Source organism: Bombus bifarius, unplaced genomic scaffold, assembly GCF_011952205.1.
Source record: "Bombus bifarius isolate JDL3187 unplaced genomic scaffold, Bbif_JDL3187 scf7180000008178, whole genome shotgun sequence".
NCBI classification, from domain to species: domain Eukaryota; kingdom Metazoa; phylum Arthropoda; class Insecta; order Hymenoptera; family Apidae; genus Bombus; species Bombus bifarius.
The window spans coordinates 1502987-1525494 of record NW_022884495.1 but is presented as its reverse complement, the minus strand read 5'-3'; the positions used below and the strand labels follow the sequence as shown (position 1 = coordinate 1525494).

Genomic DNA, 22508 nt, shown 5'->3' with positions numbered 1-22508 from the left:
AATAAATACATCTTTCACATTAAGTAAATATTTATAAAATTAAGTTATGAATAACATGATTGAGATATATTATTGCCAGTATGTAAAATAAAAGTGAAAAATTCTCTCTGCTCAAACATTTAAAGAAAAATTCTGCTCTGCCCAAAGCTTTGTGCCATTACAACAGTACCATTTTGTCCCATTGTTCCACTTTGCGATACTGTAGGTGCATTTGTAGTTTCATTCAAATTAATAGGTGGTGTTGAATGATTGTTAACATTTGTAGTAGTTAAAGTTTTATTACGTAATTCAAAGACCTGTTGTATAGCTTTACGAAAGCAAAGAAAGTTATAATCAATTACACCTACAAATTGAAAAGAGAGGATTTTAAATACAATATGCTCAATGATTACTAATTATTATTATCCATTTCTTAGTAAATTTAATGAAGCATTATTTTACCTTGTCTGTCAAAATTGTCTTCACGCAAAATACAGACTAAAGCCAAGAATTTATTAACTTCACGTAAATATAAAATTGTTCCATTATTTAACTTGATTAAGCTAGAACTTTGATTATCAAATGCTGCAGCCTCTAAATCCTCCCTCAAACTAAAATAAATATGCGATGTAATTATTTCTATTATGTAGATAGATAAAAGCTTTTATGTAGAAATTTTTGTAAAACATACCCATATATGCAAGAGACATCAATAACAACATCAATCATATCACAACAAAGTTCATAACTTTGCATGTCTACAGGAGAACTATCAGTTGCGATATAAATTTTAGATACTACATCAAATAAAAATGCTTTTTCAATTGCAGAATTCTGAAAAACAAATTACAATTTATTTTGTACAACTATGTGACAAAAATTTATATATTCATATTTTTTCTTACTGATATGAGTATATTAAGTAGATTTTCTAAAGTTGGTAATTGTGGTATCAATTTTTGTACAACTTTACTAAATGCTTCAAATATGCTGTGATCATATATGGATGTTAAATGGAAACTCAGATGTATTTGGTCACATCCTGAAATGTATACATAATTATTTCTAAGTGCTGTTAATAAAAAAGCTTCTTAATTATTTGTGTTATTTACCAGAATCTGCAAGATCATCATTTGCTCTAGTGTGTATATCTCTTTGTGTTTCCATTTTACAATCATCAGATAAACCATCAACTTTATGTATAAACACTTCAAATTTTATCGCTTGATTAACCTTGTATGCTTTTGTAACTGTCAAATGAAGTTTATTAAGCGCTTCCATATAATCATCTTGAGCATCGATAACAAAAACTAGTGCTCCACAACCACCAAATATCATATCGCTATCAAAAGTAGGATCAAAGAAGTCAATTTGTCCTGGAAAGTCCCAAATTTGAAATTGAACAAAACTAGAGTTGCTTATATCATCTTTAATAATTTTATTTGTGCTTTCCAAAAACAATGTTTCATTTGGTGACATTTTATGAAAAACTACTTTTTGTATTGATGACTTTCCACTCCTAAAATTAATATTAATTTCATATAATCAATAAAAATATTATCAATAACATGATTAATAATATTAAAATAAAAATATGTTAAACACTTGGATACCTGCGCAGACCCATTAATAATATTCTAGGTTTTTGTTCTCCTGCTAAAGGATCCATAGATCCTTCTGTTTCCCCATCAAATGGAGCATATCCAAAATCTTTAGGAAAAGATCCTACATCATAACCAGCTTGATACTGATCATCATCATCCTACGATAACAATGTTATTATTAATACGTAAATATTATCTTAGTATTAATATGTACATATTGTCATAAATGATACGTATTTGAAGCTATTTAAAAAATGGTTTATTATAAACTAATATTTTTTATTTTGTTCTATTTTACATATATATGTAAAATAACATTTAATTACTTAAAATACATTTGATTTCCAAATATTTTAATAAAGATAAAATTTAAGAATAAAATAAAAGACAAAATCTGATAATTTGAAACAAGAGTGTTTATTTAAGTATTGGGATGCTTGTCACAAATATTTAATTATTTCACAATTAACAATATCATTATTAAGTAAGTATCAATATGTATATAAAAATACAGTATTAAATTCTTTCGAATAATTTATTTACAAATGATATAAATTATCAACATAGCAAATTGTATCATTGGTGACACTTACCATATTCGTACTTTGTATCTTTTATTTATTTGATATTCCTTTTATGTTAGAATAGACTTTGGATTCACAAAATTTACAATGTTATCGCGCAACTACACATTTATGACACTATGTATGCATTAATTGTAATTTAATATCAATACAAATTGTATACATATATACAATTACGTGAAACTGTAATAAATCATACACAACAGTTTGATGCAATATCAATGCAAGTTGGATTAAAATATGACCAAATAGACACAAAAAAATAAATATTCATTTTCAATTACATATTTAAACCCTCGAAACAAAGAATTGTGCATGAAGTTCATACAATACATTCGAATAACATTCATAGATACTTTAACGTGTTATTTCTTTTAACTTTATCACAATTTTATTTCCGTGCTAAATATATTTTTATAACAGTACATACAAAAATGTATTACAATAAGATTTATAATTTCATCATATACAGAACAAAGTATTTTGTGTAGCTGTGTAACTATCGTACAATATCATTATCGAATAAACGATGCAATGAAAATAGACATAAATACGAATTACCAACTATGCAACTATACACTACTGATGCTGTCGCCATTTTCTTTGCTATATCTGTGACAAACTTCATACACCTAATATGTTTCTGTTTGTGCGAAAAACGTGTACAGCTAAATGGAATAAATGCAAATTATAAAGAGAATTTCCAAAGAAAGAATCACGTAAAATATTATTCTTCAATATGAAAGTAATTGTTACTATTGCATAATTATCTTTTATAAGCTAAGGAGCTAGAAAATTTTGGATATGGCAGAAATTTCGAATTCCACTGTGTTTACAAACGATGCATCTTCTACTGGTGCTTCCGATCTTCTTCAACAAGCGTTCCAGCAAGTTGTTGATGATGACGATCATGATAATGAGTTTGTCGCGTTTTTACAAAACGACGACAATGATTCTCAAACTATACACTTGACTCCAGAACAAGCGGTAGCCTTAGGACTAACCTTCGAGGTAAACTCGAATGAAGAGGTTATATATCAACAGGAACAAGATAACACCACTTCAAACATACCAGAGAATGTTTCTGGAAAAGATAACATTAATGTACAGGACCAAAATTCATTATCTTCTCAGGAATCTATAACAATCGATCAGTTAAATTATCAACCTGAGGAAGTACAAAAGTCCAATGATACTGAATTGATTAAAACAGAGTGCATTGATTTCCAAGAATGGCATATGCAAAAAGTTTCCCACACGGAACAACTTCAAGATCAAATAATCGAAAACAATATATCATTAGAGGAAATAAGTTTAAGTAGTCAAAATCATGAAGCTCAACAAATAATTGAACATCAGAATAATATAATTCAACAAAGTTCGGGTACACAGACAATAGTTCTAGAGCAGCCTAAAGTACATGGAATAAAAGCAGATGTTACACATGTAAAAAATATTCATGAAAACAATTTGCAATATACTATTGAAGAAAATATAGCACAAAATCAACATAATACAATACCCAATACCCAAGCGCAAATCTTACAGAAACTACCAGTGATTTTACCATCTTCACAATTTATCATAAAACCTGCACAAACTATATTGAAACCAGCTAAGAACATTAGATTACTTCAAAATTCAAACAAATTAAGTAACACAACTGTTAATTCCATTAATGCAGTACATTCACTTAATACTAATTCAAATGCTAATTCTGTATTACTTTCAAAGGCTACAATATTAAACAATTTGTCACCACAGATAATAAAAGCTACACCTATAACAGCTCAATTGTTAAATACTAGTGGTATATCTGCACAATTATTAAACACTCAGCTGTTAACTAGTGCTTGTGAAATACAGAACCAATCTATTGGTACACCACATATTTCAAATACCACTGTAAACACCACATCTGGAGCAACACAAAATATTGTTACTCCACAAATACGTTTGTCTCCAATTGTAAAAACATCACAATCTCTACAAAGGGGAAATGTTCAACAACTTTTAACTCCAGTGCTAAAAGGTGCATCGACTGTGCTTCCAAAAACTAATCATATTCTTAATAATACCAGCGTGACTACAGCTATTCCAGCACAATTTTTAAAATCAGTTCAAATCCCCCCTCAGTTACTTAAAACAAGAGCTGCAATTGGTAAGAAAACTACGGGAACAATTGGAACATCAAAAACTGCACCTAATCCTGATACACCAGTTTTGCTTCGGACAGCATCGATTGTTAAAGCTCAAGATTTAAAAACAGTAACAACAAATTCTGCATCTATTTTAAAATCAACCCAAATTTCTTCAACACCAATATCAATTTTAAAACCTCAAGCAAAAATTGCATTTAACAACACAACTAAGCAAAATGTTACTATTGCAACTCAAAACGTTGCCAGTATTTCAAACAATTCACAAAATAATTCACAAAAAACACCTATAACACAACAAAGTAGTACATTTGAATCTGCTAAGTCAGTTCAAAGTGAAGCTACCAAACAAAAACTTAATCTTGTAGTAAATGGCGCAAATCTTAAAGTTAATAAAAAAGCTAAAGGTACTGTTAAATCTACAACAATAGTAAATGAATCTACAGATACATCTAAGCCATTAGGTTCTAGTGAAAACCCCATACAAATAGTTCAGCAAGGTCAAACGTTTCATAGGTATACAAATAATATTAGAATAATAATACATACAATGCAATATACTTATCAAGTTCTTTCATTTAATAACAATAATATTTATTCCAGTATACAACGCTTAACACCAACACAATTAAAACAAATTGCACATGTTCTGCAACAACGTAGTCAAGAAGCAGCTACATCAAATGAAAGAGTAGTATATAGGTAAATATATGAAGTTATTTAGATATTATGAAATTTTATATCTAAATTAACTAAATGTATGTATAGGGTTGTATTTCCTGAAGAACTGGATTTACAAATTAGAAATCCAGGAAATATATTAAAAAATCGTGGTGGAAAAAGAGGTAGACCAAAAAAAAGTGCTATCAGACCTTCCTTACTTCCATCTAAACCACCACCAATTCCTGATGAAGAACAGGAAGAATTGAAGGTTCATTTTAGTTAATTTGCTGTATTTTGGAATTGTTTTATGATTCTAACATATTAAATATAATATTTCTTTAGGATGAAAGAAAGAAAGTTGTAGCTAGAACACGATCTGGCAGACTTTCTCGACCTCCTAGACATATGGTTCGGGATTATAAACATTTGCACCATTCAGATTTTCTACAACCTGATTTAGATGATTCAGATGGTGGTTATAGCGATTATAACACCAATAATGATAAACTTGAGGAAGAAGAATCACCTAAAGAATTATTAACAGGGCTAGAAGTACCAAAAAGAAAAATATCAGATCATTTTAGATGTCCTACATGTAATAAAATATATTTAGGGCGTACTCGTATGGCGAGACATTTTGAGATGCATCCTGACCATGGAAGTCCTGAACAACTACCTCCACCAACGCCTGAACCTGAATTAAAACAAAATGGGGGTCAAGATCCTTTAAAACGAAAAGGAAAAAAGCGAGGTCCTTGGGCTTATGTTACACCAGAGGCTAAGTCAGAAAGACGTCAAATAAAGTTACGCGAAGCAATTTCTGTATGTGAAGATCTTGAAATAATAAAAATAGCTGCAAAACCGGTACTTAACGCACAATCATTATTTGATTTATTAGTACTAAAGTCCGAAAATAATGTAAGGAACTTTTTGGGTGAGTTAAAACAATTAATGGATAAAATACGAGAAAAAACTAAAACAATGTTGACTACTATAAATAATGATGAAGAAACAAACAAAGATTTGATTGATATCAGTGAAGAATCACTTTGTGATGCTTTAGGTCTCAATCCAGGTTTATATAAGATTAATAATGAAGCTCTAAAAAAGGTTGATACTTCTATTTGTACTACCTATGAGAATGAAGAGCCACCCCTTAAACGTCAGAAAACAGATAATTCTGAAGATGGTAAAGAAAATATGGAAGAACGAATGTCTAGCGGATTTTCTGAAAGTTCAGATCTCAGTGTCTCAGACTTTTTAAGTGAAAGAAGAGGTGACTCTGTGACAAATCCTACTTGCCCAGAAGTGTTATCAGCTTTAACATTAATGCGAAGAAATCCTAGTCCTGTGAATAATGCAGAAAGTAACAAATCTAGCAATGTATCGAAACTTTTAATATCAAATCCAGAGATTCAGAATCAAATTTCAGATAATCCTGGATTCCAAAAAGTGGATATCACTTCGCCAAAAATTTCAAGTTATCAAAAAACGGATTCTCATAAAGAGAATTTTACTAAATTAGGGAACAGTTTAGGGTCGTCAAACTTTTGTAACATTGAAGATAATTATGACCAATCTAAAATAGGACATATGGAACAGGCTTTCATAAAATTACAACCAACAGAACAGGGCTTTGTCAAATTAGAAAATGGATCTATGGAAACTTATGTAAAACAAGATGCTCAGAACTTTGAGAAAATACAAAATGGTTTGAATAGCATGGAGAGTGGATCTCAGAACTTTATTAAAGGATTCCAAAAACTAGTTTCTAAAATAATTCCTATGACTGTACCGGATACAAATTGTGTTAAAACACAATCTGCACCATTAGACACAAATTCTTGCAAAATAATGCCTGCTACTTCCAGTTGTAAGATTTCAGATAACCTACCTATACTTCAAGATACAGTACCAATAATTTCTAGTAATTGTGATACTGGTATATTTGAAAGTTCAGAAAATTTAGATATATCAAAAATAGCTCAGTACGATCACATAGCACATTTAGACATTCTAAATACAAGTGGAGTAATAGATAAGAACTTACTAATTGATGAAAAATTAGTAGAGCAACTGCATCTAGTAGATCAGTCAAATTTAGTTGATGAGCTTGTATCTGAACGATTAAAAAATATTATGCCAGATAATATTTTAGAGAACAATTTGATATCAAATAATTCAAATTTAGATACTGATCTTGATTTTGAAGCATTAAGTGAAGAATTTAATAGAAATACCAGAAGTTGATTCTTGAATGATTACATGCAAGATGTTCCTAAACAAATTGAAGTAATATGTATAGTGTATAATAATATCAAACGTATAATTGAAATGTATATGTATGATTACACAATTGTGTAGATATTTTTTTATAGAATTTCTGACAGTATCACACAATCGATATATTATAACTTCCATATTTGAATGAAGAGTATCAATAGTAAAGTAATATAATGTCTTGTATTCTAATATGTGTATGTAAATAAGACTGTTTCTGTTATATTTATTGTGTATAATGTATATTTCACATGGAAAAAGATAGTGTCATGTTGTATTGACAATGTTAAAAAATGCATTAATGTTATACAAAGAAATTTTACTTTGTTGTATTGTCTTCTACAAATTTTTACTACAACATATAGATACATTTTATTTTTAGTAAACGGTCTTTATAATCATACACATAGTGCAACTAATACTTTCAGTTTAAGTTTACTTTCTTGAAAGAAGATAATTCAGATAAGAAAGAAGATAAGAAATTAAAATTTCCAAGGTTATATATTAAACAACGTGAAACAAATATAAAAATTTTGTGTACATATAATTTCTCATAGTTGTTGGTTGTACAGTCTGACAGACATATATTGTAATTTCTTTTTAGTTATAACATTATTATAAACACAAAACAAAAATGTTTATGCACAAATTATTTTACGATTTAATTTTAACTTTCTATATCTATTATTAAATATTTAATAGGATAATACCTGTATTGATAAACTGATGAGTAAAATAAAAATTGTATTTATATTATATCAATAATTTCATTGTAACGACAACAAAAATATTACAGATTATAAGTAGTAATGAATTAACGTGAATTATTTACAGCTTTTGTATGAAATACTAAATCATTGAAAATACTTTAAACATCAAAAAAATAATTCCATCCACATTGTTATAGCATTTATGTACAGTGAAAATTATTAATTTTCTATTTATCTGTAAATAATGTATTATACATATATAAGAAGTTATTGATATAATTAAAAATTAATGGCACTAACTAAAAATACTAATCAGAATATAATTAATCATAAAATGCATTAATTTTGCAGATTTAATTCCTTGTATCTATAGATACATATTCTAGAATCTGCATTTTCAAGCAAATTTCTAGTATATTTATATTTATCTATATTCATATTAATTCTTTGCGATCTCAGGTACCAATTGTAAACAGAATTTCATAATTCACTTTAGATTTGGACTATATATTTCAATTTGATATATTTCGTTTTGTGAAATTATACAAATGGTATTTGGAAAGCCACAAATAAATGATCATTCTGTTAATCTTTGTTTTATTTCAATAGTTGTAACTTATGACATAATACAAAAAATAATTATTGTAAACATTGAATTGTTTTTGAAATAGAAAAATACTTACCAAAATTTATATCACCAATAATTAATTACCTATGTCCACTCTCTATTAACATTGATTCTAAGACTGTTGTTAGATTTTCTGGCAATAATGGTTGATGTACCCAACTAGCAAGGAACAACATTTTCCAAGATTCTGTATAATAATGCGCTGTATCTTCCAAAATTGCACGCTTCACTTTTGCTTCATTAGAATATAAACTAAATATTGATTTTGCAACTTGTCCTAAAATTAATCATAATCTTATAAGATAGATTAATTATAAAAATATACTAATTTTTATAGATAAAATATAATTGTGCATTTTTACCAAATTTTGAACTAGGCCATGTTGTAAATAACTTGTCCTTGCTAGTTTCTAAAGAAGCTGTTATTTTCATCTGTTGTTCAATTTGAGCAAAATTTTTTACAATATCGTCCTAGAAAGTAATATTATAATAAAATTATCTTTATGACAATAATATTAAATAAAAAATAATCATGTAGAAAGCGCATTACCAATCCATCACAAATAATTTCCAATTTATCACATTGTTCTTGCAAAATTTCAGAATAAGATTCATCTTGTTTCGCTTGAGTTATGTTATTTAGTAATGTTACTCCTTCTAAATGAAGTGTATTCCAAATTTGTATATTTTTATGAATATCTGCAATTAAATCTCGTATATGGCGAGCAGAACCTGTTAAATTTCTTCCTTGTGTTGATTTTGTATGCGTAAGTTCTGTAATATACATTCAATAAAACATGTTTTGTACTCTATGTGCATTATATGCATTGCTTAAAAATTAATATATTAAAAATATTGAACTGCTTACTATTAACTGGGGAGAATTGTCCTTTACTCATTATTTGTATGTGACACTCTTTCTTGGTACAATCCATTACAATTGAACTTTTATGCAAATATACATTAATACAAGAAGTCGAAAAATGGTGAATGCTTAATAACTATATATGTAAATGAAAAATATATTTATATGTATTTATATGTAATTAAAATTATAATATAATAATAAATTTATTCATTCATTGATTAATTTAAAATACGTAATTCTTACAGGTATAAAATCTCATGCAACAGCAGAGAATGTCTGTACTGTATGTACTTATTTACATATGTAAGTATATATGATCATTTCTCAAATTGTATGAATACTCGTCAAATGTAAAACATAAAAATCACACACTCTTTATTGGCAAAACTTAATGTGTAAGAATTTCAAACATTATCTCATTGGTTATTATTATAAAATAGAATATTTTAAAAGGGAAATATCCAATGGCAATAACGTTTCCGTTGAATTCCTAACGGACCATTTACAAAAAACGTAAGTATGTAATAAGTAAAAATTAAAGCATTTTAATAACATTCTAGATATAATACAATCTTATTAATTTTATGAAATATTACATAAAGTCATTAATCATATTTGCCCCTAAATCTGTTACAAAAATTATAAATAATTCGCCTTGAATTTAAAAAATGTAAAACTAAAGGATACAGATGGCGCGCGCGATATAGCATACGCTCAATTATGCGGTAAAATCAAATTTAAAACAGTTTGTATAATCTTTTATCAACACAAAAATACCTTTATATCGCAATGTTATTATTATTTGTGCCTATTGTAGTGAGATTTGAAGCCTAATACAATCTTTGATTACGTGCACGTTTACTACAATTGTAGTTGCTTTTTAACATACTACAAATATTATGATTCAATCGTAATTTTTATATTTCAATGTAAAGGAAAAAGACTAATATCAGTTTAAATTCCACCAAGATTTAATCTCAAATACCCTGTGTGCCATACCATATCTGATATACTGTTAAAAAGGAATTGAAGACTCAATTGTTATAAACATGTAAAACTCTATTTAAACAAAATTGAAAGTTATGTATGTAATCATGTAAGTATACATAAAGTTTACTGAATAATAATATGATACTTTCTTTAATTGAACAAACAATTACCCAATCATTTACATTAGAAAAGTAATTATCATTATTATTCATTATAGTCGTCATATTTCTAGGAAAAATACCTGCGCGACGTAAAAATAAGCACCAGGTTATAACATTTTAGTTGTTTCAGATAAAACTAGGAAAAATAAGAGAGGAAATAAAAACGACATCGCATGGTGGATAGAATGGAAATTGCGAAAGTGTATATTTACGCACATGATAAGCCGAAAAGTGATTTGTATCAGATGCAGCGCGGTTCGACTCTGTTGCTTTTGTTCGGAGAACGGGTCGGGGAACAAGGTCACGCAGGTAAAATGGCAGTCGCCGAACGGAGTTCAGCCGTGTTTCAATCATAAGCTCGCGGTTTCGGAAATTACAGGAGCAACCGGGTAAAGAAGAAGAATGGAACGTGCACGAAAAATTAGTTTCGAAAGCAAAGTCTAGCGAGTGTCGTTGTCGCGTCTCGCAATAATATACACCGGCTTCTTGTCGTGTTTCCCCTCGACCAATCTGGTTAGCTGTACTCTGAGAGTCTCGAGTCGCCGTGGCAAACACGATTCACGCTCTCGCATCTCATAGATCACGCGAGATCCTCTTCGGGTGTCAGGTTGGAAATTATCTGAAGGGAATCGATCGAGCACGACCAAGCTTTCGCGTTACGGTTCCACGCCACGGATCGAAGAGAATTCGGCTTGGTGCGGTGGTCGTAGTCGAAGCCGGATCAACTCTCAAAAGCAGTCGTCAACGGAGAGGAGATAGGTTCGATTTTTTCGGGATTGAAGAAATTTTAATCCAACAAATCCCCTTGCAACTTTTACACTTTCATCGGCGGGTACACGGTGAAAAGAAAAAAAAAGAGATCCGACGATGTGACGTAACTGCGCGGCATGATAATAGATACGAACGTAAACCACCTGCGTCCACGATCAGATAAACGGACCGAATTCGAGTTCGGCAAGCAGAAGGAACACGTCCGACAAAGGATTTAGTGTTTGACCTTCGCTGAGAAATCCTGTCGGCAGCAACAATGAAAATGGAGGTAAGTTTAGTGTACACGCGTATGAATAAGAAATTGAGCGTGGAAGAGCAAAATCTTACTGTCATACTATCGTACTACGTATCTTGCTATCAAAACGTACTATTTATATCGTCAGTCGTATAAGTATTAGGACACCTGCTCGTTACATTCATTGGGACAGTCTAACAAATTGTACTTCATTTAGTGCTTATTGTAAAACTTTATTGTAATATTTATAAAGAAGTAACTAGACAATAAAAATAATGAAATATTAGAAAATGTTCTAACACTTATGGCCGGTAGTGTACGTGAGAATCAACGCTGTAGAATTGACCTTTTTCCATTGTGTCAGAACAGATTAATATCTGACGCGTAGATGCTATTGTATCGATATTTTTCTCTGGTAGAAGTTACCGTACGAATTGATCAACACAGCGGTACCTTTAAACGACGATCGAGCAGGGAAACGTCAATGGGATTCTCGATTTCTCTCGCGAGCGCTCATATATACGACTCATTACCGATCGCAAAGTGTCGCTTATTCCAAATGAGTCAACGAATTAATTGTTCGAGAAAGTATCTTGGAAAAGATGTCACGATACTCGATGTCGTTTAGTCGGGCAATTTTAACAGAATCGTTCCATGTCGCTCGAAAGCGGTTTATCCAAATGAAAAATGCGTGAATTCACACGTGTCAGCGTGTTGCTCTCGAAAGACTGGTTGGACGACTATTCAAATCAGCTCGTACGCGATTTTTGAACGTGAGTAGCTCGATTCACGCTTTCTCACTGGAAACTCGATTTTCTTCATTCGGATAACTTAAATGTGAAAGATTATACCTTCCTGATGATCGGTTCGATATCGTCTAATCTGCGAAATATTTTAAAAGTAGAAATAAAATTCAAAGCTGTTATTCTATTCATGTTCGTTTAGATTGAAATATCCTTGGTTACTCGTGGAACACAGTAACAGAAAAATTTAGCCTAATCTTTCTATTCTTATTTTCATGTTTCGTTTTTTTAATGTTTTTTTTATTTATAAAGAAATATTCATATATCGAATTAAGCAATAAAGTTGATAGCATAAAGTTGATACCATTTGAGATAAGGTAGAACAATAGTAATTACAAACTATTCATTAAGCAAGCGTTAAAATAGAATTCAATTCAATTCTTTCGTCATTTCATTATTTCCCTTCTTTATTTTCTTTATTCTTTGCTCTTTCATTTTTTTTCCATTTTATACGTTCTTAAGATTACGTAGTACTGGATTCTACGAGAAGTTTTTAATGTTTTTATTATGACTTTTTACCAACTAATGAAATATTTCAGATGTTTCTAACGCGTTATCGGATATCGTGAAAGAAGCTCTCAGTCGAGGACGGTGGTTAACACCGGTGACGAGATTGTGGACAAATGTAATTCAAATGCAAACTGTCGAGAGATAGTTGGTAACTCGCGGTTGCACTTGCACGCGTTCACGGAGGAACCGGTATCGTGCATCTTTCGACGTGCATATATAATGGTATGGCTCACGAAAGTATTTCTACACTTATTGTAAAAATCCTTTATGTGTATGCATTACATGCGTTATATAAAACATTAAAAAATTTCATAAATACTTTAATAAGACACAATTGGCACGAAGCCAAAAGAATAGTTATATTGGTAAAATTTGGAGCAGATCTGATATAATATGAGGATCACAAAAAAAAGACATGATAAGTATATTTCTGTTGGCTTCCTGATTTTAGCGCTACTTTATGATCAGACAGTAGGACTCTAATGACATACAATGACAATAAAAAGTATTTATACGTATCTTCTTTCTAACGAAACTTTTTTTTTTGTCGACTTTTATATATACATATATATCTCATTTGTGCATAGTATCATATTTGTTTAGTCATACGATACTACTATTAAACGATACAAAATTTTAAATACTTGGACTTAATTAATTACTATGTAAAATAATAATGAATATAACGGTGTACAATGCTTTTTGTTAAATTGGTAATTCAAATAAAAACAACTTGACAGGTTCAAAGATATAGATATGTAAGTCTTTTAAAAATAGATGATAAGCTGATGGAGTTTTGTAGAAACTAAAAGTATAATTATTAAAACAAGCATTATTTCAATACTACGATGAGTAATGCTTTGGAAGAGCATATGTTTAACTTCAGAACCGAACAAAAGGATAAGGTTGGTAATACGAGACTCATTGAATTTTAAAAAATAAAAAATGTTCCTACCAGTGTTCGAATACTTTCGTGAGCTATTGTATACACGATTTTTTACACGCGACGAATCATGTAGCCCGCGATCGAACACGAGACAAGAACATTCCACGTTGTTCCCGTAAATTGGCTGCGCTTTGAATGCTTATTAATTTCCGCGGGGCGTAATTATCACGCACGAGAAGTATCGTACGGTGTCCGTTGCGTTTCTCAACGGCATCGATGCTGTTTAATTTAATTACATATAAGGTATGTGGGTCGTTGTTGGACGTAGCACGGTTAGTCTCGTTTCTAAAGCGGTTCGACAGATGTTTCAACGTCAGGTATATGAAAAATTGAAACAGCTGTTGCGCTTTCAGCGATCTTGATGATAATACCATTAATACTATTCGAGAAACGCGATGCTGCAACCTCATGCATTTGTTCTCTGTCGCAGCATGTCGTTCACGTTTTTGAAGTCCATTCAGCGTTAGAAACTTTCAGAATTTTGTAGGTTTACATACGCATACGTGTACGGTGCATATTAGCGAGAGTATATAAGAAGTGTATAACGACGATTATTAGACGTTCTTAGATTTACGCTGACGATCGTAGAATGAAAAATATCCTTTAATCTATAAGTCAACAGAACTCTACAAATTGATTTCCTAACTACAAATTTCGCAGCGATAAATCATAGGAGCAATCGTCCGCAGACACTTTAGTTAATTATGTATTCCGAATGAGAATCACGGAGTCAGTAGGGTCAGTGAGAGATTTTCACCAGCAAAATAAGATCCGCGTACGCGGACAATTTATTAACGGGTTATCCTCGATCTTGTATCGACCTCGAAATTTATTATCCTTCGACGAAATCGAGCGTGCATCAGCAGAGAGGAATTTTAAGTCGGCCAATCGATACGGATGAAAACGACGACGGGGGGTTACGTCGCCGAGAAGGAAGGAGAGGCAGGAAGATGATCGGTGGCCCATTTTTTTAGAAAGGAAACAGGCACGGGTTACAGTTAAGCAGCCGTGCTAGCCGCTGCTGTTCAGTTTTCAATGAGCAGCATTCCAGACGGCCGGCCAAGCTACAGCTGCTCACCTGGAAACCCTTCAACAAACTCGTTTCAGTAATATTCGGTTCCTACGCGGAAGTGCGGGCGAAACACCTGAGCGAGTTTGCTTCCTTCTGCGAGCCGCGAAAGAGCCGACCCTCTATCCTTCCGTTCTCGGACAGAAGGACATGGCAATAAGTCGCGCGTAATCCGCAGCAAGAGCTAGATCGAAGGATCTGGCCGATCGCGACGATCCAGTGATTGATTGGCTGAGTTCCATTGTCCCGGAGGCTGAGATGAAACTGTGAAATCGTACGTTACGACCGACGAAAAGGTTCCTTTCGTTTTTAATTACGAACGCGCTGCATTCCCTTGCAATCTGCATTCAAAGAGATCGTTCTTCCACGCGTGGGATCTGTCGAAATGATAAAAACGACGGAGGGAAATTCTTTAAATTTCTAGAATGAAACACTGGCTTTGATTTTTGTCTACTGTTTGAATGATCGTCCATTGATTGATTTAATCTCTTGACAGTGTGATGAAATGACGAAGAATTTGAAATGAACGATTTTGAGACACCCTTCCAATTTTTCTATTGGAAATAAATATTAATAACCGGGTTACATGTAACGATTAACATTGTTACGGTTTTTATATATTTATGAGAATACTATACATTATTATATTTAGTTTGTAAGCGAAAGAAATCTTCGCGCGTTTCATCACGTGTGTTCATAAAAATATAAATTTACATAAACATCCGTAGTTTAACGATATTCGTCATTCAGATGTGAAATTTATAATACTGTATTGTTGCCTAAGATTTTCTTATAGTGCACCGTGAATGAATCTAAAACAATATACGAAATAAGTATACATACCAATATTTAGGTAGTATATTCAACATATAACAGTAACGAAAAACTCATTGAAAGTTTGTTTAATCGCTATATTATATCTGTGCCTTTTTTTTCTAAAGATAATTATTTGTTGTACTAAGCGAAATTCCGATATGTCATAAAGAGAAATCTACAATATAAATTGTACACACATAACTTTCTGTTATATCAAATATGATATCTTTAGATATATGGATATTGTTATCGCCGCATTATCGAGGTGTTTGAGTCACAGAAAATGGTCATCAAAGTAACATCCGTTTCGCGTTGTCATCGAACGATCTGTCGATCGGCAACAAAATCGACCTTGGCTTCGATCCGAGGATCTCCATTTAAAGGGTTACGATGTTTCCAATTAAAATTTACGTCCACTCATTAAAATCGATTGAAAACGCGTGAACGAAGCGTTTGTTTCGTGATGGCCGCAGTGTAGAATCAAAGGGCAGTTATCGGTCGCGATACCAATTGATAAAATCTGGTTAAGTATAGTTAGATAAAGTATTGAATTCCTCAGGCGCGAGCCGCAACAAAATCGTTAGACTATTCGCATTGTTTCGCGTTATCGTCGAACATCGCGAGATTCAGTAAGCTGGAAAAGCGATTCTAGTTTTATAACGCGTTAAATAACATGGGAAAGAACTAGGTAATACAGTGCCACGCGTTGTACATTGATTACGATTTGATTAAGGAATTGATTAACGAACACGAGAAATGTGTTTTCTACTTTTTCTTATTTAGCCGAGTGAGGTGAGTGTAAAAAAAGATGCTGAATAAGAAAAAACGTTCGCTTGTTTTTCTTTCATTCTTTTTAATGAAAGTATAAAACGTGTCTGAAACATACACGTTGTTGTTGAAGTGTGATTTTACAAAACTACGGATTGTCGATCTACAGTGATTTTGTTCTTTATAAAATCACTGCATGCGTAATAAAGTAATATAATGTGATAAAATTGATCTTGGAAAGCGAACGGGTCCGTGGAATTTTATATTTCTGTGAACGTAACTAAGAAGGTAGAATTTAAATGGAGATTACGAATACTTTGCATATCTTATAGATCTTTGTATATGACATCCATTAATTTCAGCATATTTAGCATCTAGAATAATGAGAGAGATAAAAATTTGTCTAAACTCCAAGCAGTAATATCTAAGATTAGCCGTTATATAATTGAATCGTGTATCTAATTCTAATCTATAGACTGCACATACTTAAACAGAAATTTATTTCATCCACTAAATATTATAACGATTAATCTACTTTGAATATCTTATATATTATATATTAGTGAATTCTATACATCTTTATGCTTTTAAAATCCGCAGTCTACCTCAAACTTGTTAATTGACGATTTAAATTTATAGCCCGCTGATTCGATTCCACGAAGACCACCGTGTGCACAGCAAGTTCCGCTACTAGCCATTAATTTGCCATTGCATGGCACGCTTTGCTAAAATTCACGTACTGTTATTTACAAATTGACAAAAGTGCCTGAATACTTATTCAATATATGTTTAAAGAATTACGAAAGCACGAGTAACGCGGAAACAATAACAGCCCGTTAAATAGCGCACGTAAAAGAAGATCGATCCATTTCGTTCGATGTAGCTTGTGCAAACAAGCCACGTTAGTGGTGCACGTTCGTTCTCGTACAGCAAACCTGATTAGCTTCTCTAGGAGCATACTATAAAAATTTTGATGGATCGTACCGACGAAGTGAAGAGAGCAGAACGGGTTAATCGTATGGCAGTCGTGTTCAGCTAGTTTTCTGGAATTCGCTTCCCGTTAGCGAGACGATCGACACGAGGTAGTCTGGAACTTGATTCGTCTCGTGGTTTGTATTCTTTTTTTTTCCTGCTTCTCATTGGCTTTTTCTCGTATCCTTCGCCCGCATGAAAATCGAGGATCGCGACTAGTGCAATAGGAAGGTTCGTAAACCGCGGAGGCGTTCAGAGACCGGTGTTTAAACTGGTCACACGGTTCATGTTGAAATTGGAATCGAGGGTCAGGTTGCGCCATCATTAATTTAACAATCTGAAAACACCGGTTACTATAATTACGCCAGCCTGTATGAATGCAATCGCGTCCGTCGTGAGGTAGAATTAAAGGGAATCCTCGACTGGAAAAATGTGGAAACGCGGAGGATTCCACGACTTGCTCATCCATCAAAGTCTGCCTCGCGCTTGACATTACGGAAACATGCGTCGAATCGAGTTAAATCAACGGAAGAGAGAACAATTTTAAAAAACGTTTTTCGTTATTTTTTTGGCGATTTTAAACTTTTTGTGATTCTTCGGCTTTCGATCGTGTTCTTATCAGTACGTCGCGCTTCGTTCCGATGAAGATTTTGCGTCTTGATGTCATTATTTGCAATAGCGAGATCTTCATCTTCAAGTCCGTCCTGAAAAAGCGAACAACGGATTAATAAAAACACAATTGAAACTCAAAGAATCACAAATGTATTATTATTCGATCTTTTAACTTTCGATTTGTGATCTTTCTGCTTTTTCTTTTTATTTAAAAGACACAGTTTTTGTGGTCAATTTGTTTTAAATTCTCTATCGTTTTATCTATAAAAGATGGAATTGAACGTGATACCATTTCGTTGCAGGCGGAGCATAGGTTGGAGCAGCTGAAGAAGGCGACGGACAGAATACAGAAGGAGATCGAAGAGGTCACGGAGAGGGAGCACGAGCTGAGAAACGTGGGTAGCATTAAAACCACGTCCCACGAGACGGTGGATTCCAAGGTATGCTTAAAACTCCACGTATATGTATATACGTGTGTGTTACGTGTACATATGTACATTCGTGTCGACCATGCTCAAGGTCGTTGAACGAAAGAAAGAAAGAGTAAATGCCTGCGTAGTCCTTGTAGGGACGAAACGCATCGGACGGCTGTGATGTCCGTGAGCGACGAGGACGATTATACACGCACTTACTGATTTAATGATTCATCACGTAACGCACTGTTTCAATCTTGTTACGGACGTGATGGGAATTCATCGATGAAAAATTAGATCTTGCGCCGCAAGCTTAGAAGAAATACTGTTTCAATGAAAATTTTTGTTAAAGCAAGTTCTACGATGTAAAAATATTATACACTGGCTCGCGAAAGTATTTGAACATTTACCATGGAAAATTTTAGTATGTCCCTCTTACTATTATTTTTATGTACAAAATTTATACACATATATTGTCAGTGTTATATAAAATACTTTGGAATTTCATTAATATTGTAATGGCACGACTGTCGTGATTATATTGATAAAATTTGAAACAGACTTGGAGATGTATATAGACTTTACGAAATATTTAGTGCAAACATGTATTTAGTAAAAAACTAATATACAACTTGGATATTCATTTTAAACATATAATAAGTGTAAAAAGTGGTCCCACTAGGTATCGAGGCTCATTGTGTAGCTATTCAATACTTTAATTGTATTGAATACCTTCGTGATCTCTACGAAATATATATTTACACCAATACATATAGATGTACTGTTGGTAGGATTTTAAAATACAGAAAGTAGAAATACTGATAAGCGATCAAAGTTACACATTTGTTTAATGACTTATACAGTTAACCGGAAACGGGTCAATCGTTTCTACCTTTTATTTCCAGAAGATAAAGATAAACCATGATAGAAATTAGTAAGTGACATTTATATACTATTGTACATTATATACTGCCAATGTTTACGAGTCGAATAAATTCTAATTTTATCATTAATTATACTTGCTAAGTGTCTGAGATTAAATATAGCGAATTCTTGAAGTAACTTTATATGCAAAATATTCTGTGGACAGAGCAGAGTCGATCAAGTATAACAGCTTGCTTTTATATTTATAGTGGGTACGTTTAAGCAGAACGGAACTAATGAGGATCATGAGCCAACGTCATACTCTTTCGTTCGCCAAAATCGTGGCACGCTTTCGATAATGGAAACAGACGCGCGATCGCCAGATTAATAATCTCGGCATGATCGCGCGATTTTCTATACTTTACGCTAATTAATTAGCAGCAGGCGTGCGAAGTAATTGCTACAGGACGCGAGAGTGTGCACATTTATTTCGCAAACAGCCGGTTGCATTCGGTCTTCGTAACGCTGCCAGGCCACGATTTCGATGAAAATATCTTATCTGCCGATATGTTAAGGTTAATGTAATGCCATTTTCGGTGAAACAGCCATTTTTCTTGCTCTTGACGTGACTATTGTGTCGTGCTGATAATAATGATTGAGAATGTAGCTCTCGTATAATTTGCGCTTGCTAAATAATCTACAGTGTATTGCAAAGGTCGCTATACTTTTGTTCTTAAAGATAATGCGAAGTTATTTTGAATACACTCGTTCTCTATTTGCAAATAGATTGTCGCGTGACTAAATTTTTACAACGTTACCATTACTCCTTCTTTTTTTTTAATTAGAATTATCTTCATTTCGAATTGCGACAAATTCAAAACGAATATAATAAGAATTTTCTGCAATAATGTATAACAGGTGCGTCGCATGCCACAAGCTTTGGCCTCGGGAAAACTGAAGAGAACAACGTCCACGCCACAAATTCTAGAAGCAGTCAACCTTACACCGTCTACGCCTACCTTAACGCCAAAGATGACGAATGGAGTCATATCCAGTCGCACCACTCCGACACCTTTGCGTTTTGCAACGGCACCTAGTCAGAAAGGGCTGATGCACAGGTTTCTGGCGACTAGGGGGAAAATATACAAACCAAAATCTGCGGGTAACGACGCGCTAACACCACCCATGGCACCCAGTATCACGCTCAATCCGCTGAGCATCAAGGCTTTCAATAGAAGTCTGGAAATTCAACTCGAACCAGACGATGAGCCGAAAAAGCCTCCCGTTAGAAAGGGATACGTCCCTGTGGAAGAAAAAATTCAAAAGGAATTACATGAGATGAAAGAGCGAGAAAACGAGCTTAGGTAACATGTTTATTTTTAATTTTATTTTACTTCTATAATGGTTAATGCATTCATAGCTATTATTTAAGCTGTTCAGAAGCTACATTGGTTAACTCTATAAATTGAAATGTACACAAAAATGACGATGTTACAAATATTGTTTTTCATTTTTTTTAAATTTAAAATTTAGAATTAAAATTTACTATTATTTACGTCATCTTCTTGCGATGAATGAAGTCATTTGTACCTTGACAATTGAATATTAATCGCGTACTTGTATAGTGAAATTAAAAACGAGTAGAAGATGGAGTTGATAAATGACAAGATATAGATACTTTAAATGTTATTTTTTTAAGAACTGTAACTAATATGATTGATAATTTAATGTCATTTTCAATCATACATTATTATCGGATTAAGTATATTTTTGAGGTAAATTATTATGGTTAATAGTAATAATTTATACGTTTTTCATTTCACGATATAACAAACAATTACATACATTTTTAGATTAATGCGGTCTCAAATGTTGGCCAAGTCTCAACCAAATCTTTTGGACATTGGAAATGATAACGATTCCGATATCTATGATGGTTCAAGTTCGTTAAGAAGCGGTACCTCGACAAATACTTTAAATGAGGATGAAATAGAAAAAGAAGCTAAAGGAAAACATAAGGTATTGCTAGTTCTTTTAAAAAGAATGCGAATATGTTAATTATTATTAATCAAATGTATATAGCATATTTAATATATGTGTTTCTCGATGATTAATTATTTGTTTTCATCAAGTATTGGAATGAATTATTACGTATATCTATACGCATGTGTTCATATTTTCAAACGATGATGAATTACTAATCTTTATTTAATTCTATAGCCAAATCCACGACGTAGGAGCACTCTCATCGCACAATGGGAAAATTTGATAGCTGCAAAGAAGGAGTCTAATGACAATAACAACGAGAGCGATCTAAATTTCTAAAAAATTTCACCACCTTGTAAAAAATAAGTAATCAATGTTTATCCTCGTCTTAACATTATCCCTTTTAAGTACTCAAATCATTTAAGTGAATGGTATGAGCCTTAAAGTGTGCTGCAACACTTTTAGTATTTCAAGCACACATATGTATATTTCAGGCTAATATATATTGCTGGTTTTATTCATTTTTCAGTTTTCAAATTAATTTATTTAATGTTACGATAAATATTTATTCAAAAGTAAAACATTTACCTGATTAAACATATATTATATTTAATGTCTTTTTTGTTTCTTTTTTTTTAATGTTTTCAGTATTAAGAAAAAAAATTATCAGTAATGAAAAAAAAAATTATCTTCCCTTTGTACGGGTCAACAAATATTATTAAGTATTACAAGCATATATTTAATATATCCGCTTGTTAATTGTAATATATATACCTATTATTATATTATATAGACACATAAAAATGACTGAGAATTCCTAATTCTAAAGATTTCCTTTAACATGTGCTATATAATCATTATTATAGATCATATAAGCAAGATAATATGTATTATGTACTTAATCAATTGTAAAGAATAATTGTATTCAATTTACTTGCATATGTGATAGTATCGTTCCGATATAGTAATAATAAAAAAATAGTTTGTGCAACTATGTAATTAATAAGATACATATTTCAAAACTTTCTCTTGTATTTTTTAATTATCAACAAAACACCTAAAATGTATTGAAGATATTTGTTTTGAATCGCAATAAAAAATACAATAAATTTACATT

At 32.0% G+C, this 22508-nt stretch overlaps 4 protein-coding genes across 6 annotated transcripts; 2 read left to right on the top strand and 2 right to left on the bottom strand.

Annotated features, from left to right (window-relative positions):
* Window positions 1-12: 12 nt before the first annotated feature.
* LOC117209640 (ras-related GTP-binding protein D) lies at window positions 13-3251 on the bottom strand. 2 transcript variants are annotated; one of them, XM_033451883.1, is made up of 7 exons: window positions 3172-3251; window positions 1593-1741; window positions 1092-1498; window positions 885-1021; window positions 671-813; window positions 442-590; window positions 13-343 (listed from the first exon to the last, which is right to left on the bottom strand). In XM_033451883.1, the coding sequence occupies exons 2-7, from the start codon at window positions 1646-1648 to the stop codon at window positions 120-122; spliced, it is 1116 nt and encodes a 371-aa protein (XP_033307774.1). In that variant the 5' UTR covers window positions 1649-1741; window positions 3172-3251; the 3' UTR covers window positions 13-119. The 2 variants fall into 2 exon arrangements, with proteins under 2 accessions (XP_033307774.1, XP_033307773.1); XM_033451882.1 differs by lacking the exon at window positions 3172-3251 and adding an exon at window positions 2177-2698.
* LOC117209636 lies at window positions 2793-8209 on the top strand. Of its 2 annotated transcripts, XM_033451879.1 has the most exons (4): window positions 2793-4842; window positions 4930-5028; window positions 5095-5257; window positions 5332-8208. In XM_033451879.1, exons 1-4 carry the CDS (start codon window positions 2972-2974, stop codon window positions 7237-7239), a joined length of 4041 nt encoding a protein of 1346 aa, XP_033307770.1. In that variant the 5' UTR covers window positions 2793-2971; the 3' UTR covers window positions 7240-8208. The 2 variants fall into 2 exon arrangements, with proteins under 2 accessions (XP_033307770.1, XP_033307769.1); XM_033451878.1 differs by having other exon boundaries at window positions 2793-5028; window positions 5332-8209.
* A 340-nt stretch (window positions 8210-8549) lies between these two features.
* On the bottom strand, window positions 8550-9918 carry LOC117209642 (cyclin-dependent kinase 2-interacting protein-like). Its single transcript, XM_033451886.1, has 5 exons — window positions 9719-9918; window positions 9476-9608; window positions 9158-9381; window positions 8970-9078; window positions 8550-8884 (listed from the first exon to the last, which is right to left on the bottom strand). Exons 2-5 carry the CDS (start codon window positions 9540-9542, stop codon window positions 8688-8690), a joined length of 597 nt encoding a protein of 198 aa, XP_033307777.1. The 5' UTR covers window positions 9543-9608; window positions 9719-9918; the 3' UTR covers window positions 8550-8687.
* Window positions 9919-12219: 2301 nt separating this feature from the next.
* On the top strand, window positions 12220-21919 carry LOC117209596. Its single transcript, XM_033451797.1, is given in 7 exon segments — window positions 12220-12286; window positions 12289-12405; window positions 12975-13060; window positions 18431-18568; window positions 20324-20769; window positions 21259-21424; window positions 21626-21919. Coding segments are annotated over 7 exon segments (1110 nt in total). The 5' UTR covers window positions 12220-12234; the 3' UTR covers window positions 21731-21919.
* The last annotated feature ends 589 nt before the right edge of the window (window positions 21920-22508 follow it).

Excerpts from the sequence above, each read along its gene's own strand:
- LOC117209640 (XM_033451882.1), bottom strand. Across the intron at positions 1,499-1,592 it reads TTATTAATGGGTCTGCGCAG|GAGTGGAAAGTCATCAATAC; the intron begins GTATCCAAGTGT and ends TATTAATTTTAG. Across the intron at positions 591-670 it reads GATGTCTCTTGCATATATGG|TTTGAGGGAGGATTTAGAGG; the intron begins GTATGTTTTACA and ends TATTTATTTTAG.
- LOC117209636 (XM_033451878.1), top strand. The coding sequence starts at position 2,972 with ATGGCAGAAATTTCGAATTCCACTGTGTTTACAAACGATGCATCTTCT. Across the intron at positions 5,029-5,094 it reads AATGAAAGAGTAGTATATAG|GGTTGTATTTCCTGAAGAAC; the intron begins GTAAATATATGA and ends ATGTATGTATAG. Across the intron at positions 5,258-5,331 it reads AAGAACAGGAAGAATTGAAG|GATGAAAGAAAGAAAGTTGT; the intron begins GTTCATTTTAGT and ends ATATTTCTTTAG.
- LOC117209642 (XM_033451886.1), bottom strand. The coding sequence starts at position 9,542 with ATGGATTGTACCAAGAAAGAGTGTCACATACAAATAATGAGTAAAGGA. Across the intron at positions 9,079-9,157 it reads AAATTATTTGTGATGGATTG|GACGATATTGTAAAAAATTT; the intron begins GTAATGCGCTTT and ends ATTACTTTCTAG. Across the intron at positions 8,885-8,969 it reads ATGGCCTAGTTCAAAATTTG|GACAAGTTGCAAAATCAATA; the intron begins GTAAAAATGCAC and ends GATTAATTTTAG.